The 8,398-nt window shown below is 38.7% G+C and overlaps 1 protein-coding gene across 1 annotated transcript in view; it reads left to right on the forward strand.

The window, feature by feature from the left end:
- Nucleotides 1-7,182, forward strand: part of sev (receptor protein-tyrosine kinase sevenless) — a 41,463-nt gene extending 34,281 nt beyond the window's left edge. The window contains exons 29-38 of the mRNA XM_090109266.1: nucleotides 1,774-1,977; nucleotides 2,174-2,313; nucleotides 2,592-2,756; nucleotides 2,920-3,114; nucleotides 3,340-3,559; nucleotides 3,782-3,879; nucleotides 4,193-4,302; nucleotides 4,584-4,747; nucleotides 5,905-5,958; nucleotides 6,199-7,182. Of these exons, the coding sequence (XP_089965392.1) occupies nucleotides 1,774-1,977; nucleotides 2,174-2,313; nucleotides 2,592-2,756; nucleotides 2,920-3,114; nucleotides 3,340-3,559; nucleotides 3,782-3,879; nucleotides 4,193-4,302; nucleotides 4,584-4,747; nucleotides 5,905-5,958; nucleotides 6,199-6,599 (1,751 nt within the window). The 3' untranslated portion in view covers nucleotides 6,600-7,182. The remainder of the gene's footprint in view (nucleotides 1-1,773; nucleotides 1,978-2,173; nucleotides 2,314-2,591; nucleotides 2,757-2,919; nucleotides 3,115-3,339; nucleotides 3,560-3,781; nucleotides 3,880-4,192; nucleotides 4,303-4,583; nucleotides 4,748-5,904; nucleotides 5,959-6,198) is intronic.
- The last annotated feature ends 1,216 nt before the right edge of the window (nucleotides 7,183-8,398 follow it).

Consider the following 8,398-nt stretch of genomic DNA (forward strand, 5'->3'; position numbering starts at 1 on the left):
ATAAATATCAAGTTAATGTAATTAATGTTGAGTGACACAAATTTCAACCTTATCTCTATGTGTTGAGGTTCAAAGTTATATCTATCGAAAACTAACGCCCTCTGTTGTGGAGTAGCTGGATGTTTTCAAATTTGGAATTTCTGTGCAATGAGAAACAAAACAGCTAATATACCTAGGGATGTTATACTAAAATAAACCGTAACATGGTGCGTTAGGGTACATATTGAAATGCTGAATTGATAACCTAAGTCAGTTTTTACTCAAATTAAGCTGTCCAATCAAAGGCATAGATTACTTGTAGTGTACTGTATAACTATCGGTTTAAATGTGTGGGTTTGGCGACACTGGTTTTCATAGTAATTATGACATTATAGCACTTCTATTTGTTTTTAATGTTCTGTGACGACGACGATTGATTACTAGTCCATTGAAATGTTACATTTTTTAGGCCTAATCTTGCGTTTTTTAGAGGACGCAATTTTATTTTTTGGATGTGTAGGGGGGGGGGGTCAGTGTGAAGCTATCACCAAGTTTGTGGGGTCGCCACCCTTGTCCCACGGCCGCCATCTTGAAAAGAGCGGTTGATATGGTTTTTACGATATATCTCTTAAACTATTTATCTGATAAAAAAACATTGTAAGCATTATTTGTTGCAAATTAAATTCTCTACAACTTTAGTCCAGTAACTTTACGACAAAAAGTTACTGGACTAACGTAATAGAAACTGGGCGTTAGTTTTCGATAGATATAACTTTGAACCTCAACACATAGAGATAAGGTTGAAATTTGTGTCACTCAACATTAATTACATTAACTTGATATTAATTATCTGATGCTATGCCCTGAGGGATGTCAGTCTTGTTATCGATAATTCACAAATAAATATTTTTTGTGTATTTTTCTTTTCTTTCTATTATATGAGTATAGTATAATGTGTCACATTTTGGAGTATGTTTATTACTACTAAGTACGTCTTTTTATAGTATTATTATTAAATAAAAAACGGAATAGAATAGTATTATCTATACTAATATTATAAAGAGGAAAAGTTTGTAAGTATGTATGTATGTATGTATGTATGTATGGTTTTCATGCAAAAACTACTGGACCGATTTCAAAAATTCTTTCACCATTAGAAAGCTGCATCTTTACTGAGCAACAAAGGCTATATTGCATTTTCAAAAAAATTAGAGATCCTTACCAAAAATGCAATAATGTAACCCAAGGTGTAAAAAAATCCTCAATAAAACTTCTGTCATCGCGTGCGCTGCGGAATCTATTGAAGATAGAACAAAAAAATGTTCTACGGTATTATAGAATGGATCAATATCTACAAGAAAGTCCGCGATACCATATGTCCATCTTCAGTAGTTATGTTACTACAACAACTTTTTTACTCGACTAAAGTTGTAGAGAATTTAATTTGCAACAAATAATGCTAACAATGTTTTTTTATCAGATAAATAGTTTAAGAGATATATCGTAAAAACCATATCAACCGCTCTTTTCAAGATGGCGGCCGTGGGACAAGGGTGGCGACCCCACAAACTTGGTGATAGCTTCACACTGACCCCCCTACACATCAAAAAAATAAAATTGCGTCCTCTAAAAAACGCGACCCTAAATGTAACTTTTCAATGGACTATACGTCAATCTCATACATTCATAATCTATTCTATTAAACTTTACGCTAATAGAAAGCCACTTGTCTAGGGGGCCAGTACACTTTAATAATACAATATCCAACATTTGAATCGAATGAGTCGTTCTCAGAGTCGTACTGGCTGGTGGACGGTCGGCAGATAGTGGGCGCGTACTGGGCGCGCGTGCAGGCCCGCAACGCGCGCGGCTGGGGCCCGCTGTCGCCGCGCGCCGAGCTGCTGGCCCGCGCGCCCGCCCGCCCGCCGCCCGCCGCGCTCGCGCTCGCTGCCACTGCGCTGCTCGCCCTCGCGCTGCTGGCCGCTGTGCTGTTCTATAGTGAGTGTGTTGTACACTGTACACCAAAACCTCACGAGCGCGATCGCAGGTATAACGAGAGAGAGACGGACCGATCTCCCGTCTCATCTCGAGCGCTGCCACCAATAAGACGTTATCACGTAAACATCTCGATCGTAAACCTACTTTACAAACAACCAATTTTTTTTTTTCAATATTATGTTTTGTTGTATTACAGCATACAACAAGCGAAGTAAAAAGAAAGCAGCCCTAGAAAATCAGCTGGCATCGCCGGTTTTGCGAAGAGGACCAGACGTCGAACTGGCGACTTTGCGCCAACTACCTATTAGACATTCCACTAATATTCTCTACAACCAGGTATGAATCGAAAAAATATATAATTATATTATGACTGCTTTTATTCCACTCACATATAGAAAACTCATCCCAAACAATATATTTCGATTTTAACTATTTTTATTCCCTGCATAGAAAACTCATCCTATTTGAATCTGTACTTTGAACCTGTAGTTTCCATTAAGTTACAGATGACAATTCTACAATCCTGATTCCGCGGCTTAATATTTTAAAACTTTCACTTGAATTTTAGTTTTAATTACTAGTGATACTAATATTTATTTTTATATTGACTTCAGGGTGTACACTGTCCATCGGACGCAGAATTAGCCGCATTACCACATATTCGCCGGGAACAAATCACACTTACTAAGTTCCTTGGTTCCGGGGCCTTTGGCGAAGTTTTTGAAGGACTTGCCAGACAGATTGACAATAATTCTGGCAACACTAAAGTTGCTGTTAAGGTATGGAATGTTTAACTGTTCGCAAAGGAATCGCTCGTGCAATTTGTATAATATACAGTAATTTTTGACCTATCCAAGATAATATCTTAAAACAAAATTAATGCTCAACTTAGAACCTTAAAAGTCTCTTGTTATCTAATTTTTTTTTTAATTATTTTTATAGACTCTAAGAAAAGGTGCAACGGAGCAAGAAAAGACGGAATTCTTAAAAGAAGCGGCACTAATGTCGAACTTCAAGCATGAGCACATTCTGCGGCTGCTAGGAGTGTGTCTCGACAACGATCCCAATTATATCATAATGGAGCTTATGGAAGGAGGCGACTTGCTCAGTTATTTAAGAGCTAAAAGATCTTCATTGGTAAGTTCAATTATATTGACTCTTATAACTTAAACTATAGATTTTAAATCTTTCTCTATCCCTTTCCGAAAACACCTGTGTTTCCGTATGGTGTAGTAACGCAAAAGTTTTTGATAATTGGATCACTCTCTCTATATCACGCACTGCAGATGAATATGTATTAACATTATTTACATTTCATTAACATTATTTACATTTCATAAACGATAATCTTTTATTTTCCAGGGGACTCCCGAATCCTTAACCCTACTAGATCTTCTAAACATGTGTGTTGACGTCACAAAGGGATGCCGATATCTCGAAGAAATGCATTTCGTCCATAGAGACTTGGCGTGTCGGAACTGCCTCGTGGCGTATCGAGATGGTCGCAGAGTTGTTAAGATCGGAGACTTTGGACTCGCTAGAGATATATACAAGAATGATTATTATAGGAAGGAAGGGGAAGGTAAACTTTTCTTATCGCTGGTTATGTGTAAAAAATACACATTTTTTGTAATTTTTCCAGGGCACATTTTAGGTTTTTAAAATGTAATTTATGCCATTCCTGGATTTATTGATTTAAATAACAAGAATATTGATAGAACATTGTCATGTCCAAAAAATAATTATTTGTTTGTTATTCTAGCAAATTATGTGGGAGATAAATCGAGAATATTTTTATTTTCAGGTTTACTTCCAGTACGATGGATGGCAGTAGAGTGTTTAGTGGACGGAGTATTTTCATGTCAGTCAGATGTGTGGGCTTGGGGTGTACTCTGTTGGGAGGTAATATTATAACCATTCTTTTTACTTTATAAGCAATTTCCACTCTTAAAGCTTGTACTTTGGGTCTATTTCATCACTTGCAAATTATGAAGATCTTTCTTTTATAATGAGTCTATTTTTTAAACAGGGGAAAAAAACAATGCATAGCTATGAACTGTGAAACTAGCCATATAATTTAAAGATTAATGTAGTTCTTATAGAAAGGGTAGGGTGCATCACTGTAATGTTACTGCACTAATAAGTTTCTATAACAATTGCATGTAAAGTGCAAGTGTAAAGTGTAAAGTGTAAAGTGCAAGTGTTATGTGTGCAGGTGCTGTCGCTGGGCGCGCAGCCGTACCCGGGGCGCACCAACCGGCAGGTGCTGGGCTTCGTGCGCGCGGGCGGCACGCCCGACCGACCGCCCAACTGTCCCACGCAGCTGTGAGTTGCTTCTAGTGTTGTTTGTTGTTGTATGGATAATGTTACGAGTGGGCTTTTTCGTTTCAATCCATTTTACTTTTTATTTTTTGTAAATTAAAAAAAGACTTAACTACGCAAATTATCTTATAAATATTGAAATGGCAGTGGAATCGAAAAAAAAAGAGTAATGCTGATGTCTATATTTCTTATTCTATCCAAACTAGGTTATTGTTAAAAACATTGAAAAAAAAAATTTTTTTTTAATTTTTTCCGTTATAAACATTGTAACCGCCACTCCCCAGGTACGAGCTGCTGCAGAAGTGCTGGAGCTACAGCGCGGAGGCGCGGCCGTCGTTCCGCGAGTGCCTGTTTGCGGTGACGTCACTGCGCGACTCCGCCCCGCGCGCCCCGCTGCCCCCGCCGCCCGCCGACCCCGCGCACCACTACCTCACGCTGCTGGGGGACGGTGAGTGTTGTCCTGACGTCACTGCGCGACTCCGCCCCGCGCGCCCCGCTGCCCCCGCCGCCCGCCGACCCCGCGCACCACTACCTCACGCTGCTGGGGGACGGTGAGTGTTGTCCTGACGTCACTGCGCGACTCCGCCCCGCGCGCCCCGCTGCCCCCGCCGCCCGCCGACCCCGCGCACCACTACCTCACGCTGCTGGGGGACGGTGAGTGTTGTCCTGACGTCACTGCGCGACTCCGCCCCGCGCGCCCCGCTGCCCCCGCCGCCCGCCGACCCCGCGCACCACTACCTCACGCTGCTGGGGGACGGTGAGTGTTGTCCTGACGTCACTGCGCGACTCCGCCCCGCGCGCCCCGCTGCCCCCGCCGCCCGCCGACCCCGCGCACCACTACCTCACGCTGCTGGGGGACGGTGAGTGTTGTCCTGACGTCACAGATTCTAATTCAAGCTATTCAAGCTATCCTAGATGGCGATACTGGCGGTGCATTGCGTAACGTCCCCCTCACCCCCGCGCACTAGCGTCACCCGATACTATATAGAAAATGACTTACGGCATCTCTTCTTCGTATCTGCTTTGTGGCTGGAGCACACGTGTCGCGAGTGCCGTGCGCGTGAGTGAATGGACGCCCCCTTTCATATTGTATGACTTGAAATACATTAGACATGATCTACTTTTGTTCCATTTTAAACGCTTCTTGCATTTTAATGTGTTTTATTTTGTAAAATATAATATCAATACTATTTTCATGTGCATAGCATGTCCTACACCTTACTCATTACTAACAATTTCAACAGCAATCATTATGCTTATAATAATAAAAAATCTGTGTGCCGTGCACACATGTCAGAAGTGAAACTACACGACTGACGACGTGAGGGTATTGCCATTTTGCCACCTTGAAATTTTCGCGCCCTAAAGAAGTTTAATTTCAAAAAAAGATTGTGTATATCGCATAAAATCCGATAATAAGGGTGTATTTTAATTACATTTTTCCATTTGCTTAAAAAGCTTAATTAAAATAAAAGATATAATTAATTTAAACCAAATCAGCAAAGTGTGCATAATAACTTTTAATTTAAAATGTAGAACCTATATGACATTGCTAATTCCCGAGCCCATCTTTACTAATATTGTTATGCGCATGCGCATGTTCAGATGCTGTCGACAACCGCACCTATCTGCTCGACGAGAATGACAACGCCTGTTTAGGTACGTTTAGAAAACATAACACGTGAAAATATAATATTATAATCATAACCATATACTGTTCTTTTTCGCGTTGATATAATTATAATGTGAACATATTTTGTAAAAGCATGTACTTAACTAAAAGCTATTTGCCTGAACGATGTCGCATGCTCTATTTTGTAACCTATGTGTTCGGGTGTTCCGTATTATGATTGTGTTTTTATATTACTATGTTATTTATAATAAATTGTCTATTCACAGATGAAGACTTCCCAGAACAACAGATGGAACCATCGCACTTGCTGCCGCAGCGGACACCGAAATACTTAGAGCTCATGTACGACAGTGACTCGCCGTCCGGCACAATATGCGACGGTTACGAAATACCAAGATCTCCGCTCACTTACGCGCCGTTCTCGCGACATTCCATAGTAGGAGTAGCACCCAATAGGCTAATAAAACCCCCCTTGTACAGAACTCATTCGCTCAGAACTAACGTGAGGCCGCCAAACGCCACAATAATACCTCTCAGGAACGGCATCGTGAAACGTGCGTCTCTATGCGAAGGCGTGCAGAGTTCCTTCACGAGAGAGCCCAGACCGAGCTCGTCCCAATCTCGACAAGAAGACTTCGACAAACATATATTTAAGACTCCATTTTAAACTGTGATATTAGGCAATTTGTAATCATTATTCCACCGAACTATTCGCTTAGTGTTTTAATTAAATATTTATTTATTTAACGATTTGTAAATAATGTCTCGTTGTAAATATTAGTATAGGGTAGGGGAGTTGGGATTGTTGAGTACAAATCAAAGATGTTTTCATAGTAATGCATTTATTTGTAAACTATTAAGATAGTATCTTATAACAATAAATTTATGTACGATTCCACAAGTGTTTTATTTTACACCCTAAAAGATTTTATTATAAGAATAAATTTAAGGTTTCTAACGATATACCAAGTATACGAAATAGATTAAGTTTATCTTATACATTACTAGGACTATTCCTCAAAATTACAAATTAATTTCATAAACGTATCCTATGTCGCATGGGCGTAGCCATGGTGAGGCAGGGTGGGGCGCTTGCCCCACTCTCACACCCTGGCTTTGACCTGGAAGGTACCTAACCAAATCTAAAAACTGAATTATCTGGGTACTATAGTGGAGCCAATTTAATAGGCAACATTTGACGTCTATCAAATTTATCTTCGTAGAGAGGTAACGTACCACTAACCTACTTACAGTACTCCAAAATTAATAATGCGCATGCAGATCTTCGCTAATTATCGTATTTCCAGAAACACCCGAATCACCCCGAATCATTGAATCGTAAGTGCCCTAAACAATGCACTTGTTCAAAAGAAATAGGAGTCAATTCAGAGTCATACACATGATCCATTGAAATGTTACATTTTTTAGGCCTGACCTTGAGTTTTTTAGAGGACGCAATTTTATTTTTTTGATGTGTAGGGGGGGTCAGTGTGAAGCTAAAACCAAGTTTGTGGGGTCACCACCCTTGTCCCATGGCCGCCATCTTCAAAATAGCGGTTGAAATGGTTTTAACGATATATCTCTTAAACTATTTATCTGAAAATAAAACAATTTTAACATTATTTGTTGTAATTAAATTCTCTACAACTTTGATTCAGTAACTTTTTGTCGTAGAACTATAAATAAAAAAGTTATAAGCGAAAATGTTCAGAAATTAGAGCTATTTATATTTTTCAATAAAACTTTTTTTTATCATTTTACGTAGAAATGATATAAGACTATTTTTGTAGATTGTTTTTCGAGGAACAACTTTTATATACAACATTTTTTCATTACGTCAATAGCTAAGGTTTTACAGCGCTCAGAAGTGAGTACTATTTTTCAGTAGTAACTATACATAATAAATTGGCTATTGGCTCTTTTCCCAGACTCCACAACAATGGAAGCACACTGCAGAACATTTCAGCCCTGCTTTTCGACGTAAAAAAAAAACGCACTTCCAGACTCTACCTCCTGGGTTGTGGGGAAAAGATTCAATAATTAATTATTAATAATATTGTAAAATTAATTATTAAAAATATTATTATAACAAAAATAAAATAATTACTAGTGACAAATTATTATTAGTCCACACATAATATATCGTATTCTGTATAGTAAAGAGTACTTAAAATAGTACTCACTTCGGATGGCTGTAAAACCTTAGCTATTTACTTAATGAAAAAATGTTGTAAATAAAAGTTGTTCTACGAAAAACAATCTACAAAAATGGTCTGATATAATTTCTTTGTAAACTTATAAAAAAGTTTTATTGAAAAATATAAACATCTCTAATTTCTGAACATTTTCGCTTATAACTTTTTTGTTTATAGTTCTACGACAAAAAGTTACTGAACCTAAGTTGTAGAGAATTTAATTTGCAACGAATAATGTTAACATTGTTTTATTATCAGATAAATAGTTTAA

The sequence above is a fragment of the Colias eurytheme genome, chromosome 14, assembly GCF_061535395.1.
Source record: "Colias eurytheme isolate Ceu_HAF_F1 chromosome 14, ilColEury1 Martin Lab GWU primary, whole genome shotgun sequence".
Taxonomy (NCBI): domain Eukaryota; kingdom Metazoa; phylum Arthropoda; class Insecta; order Lepidoptera; family Pieridae; genus Colias; species Colias eurytheme.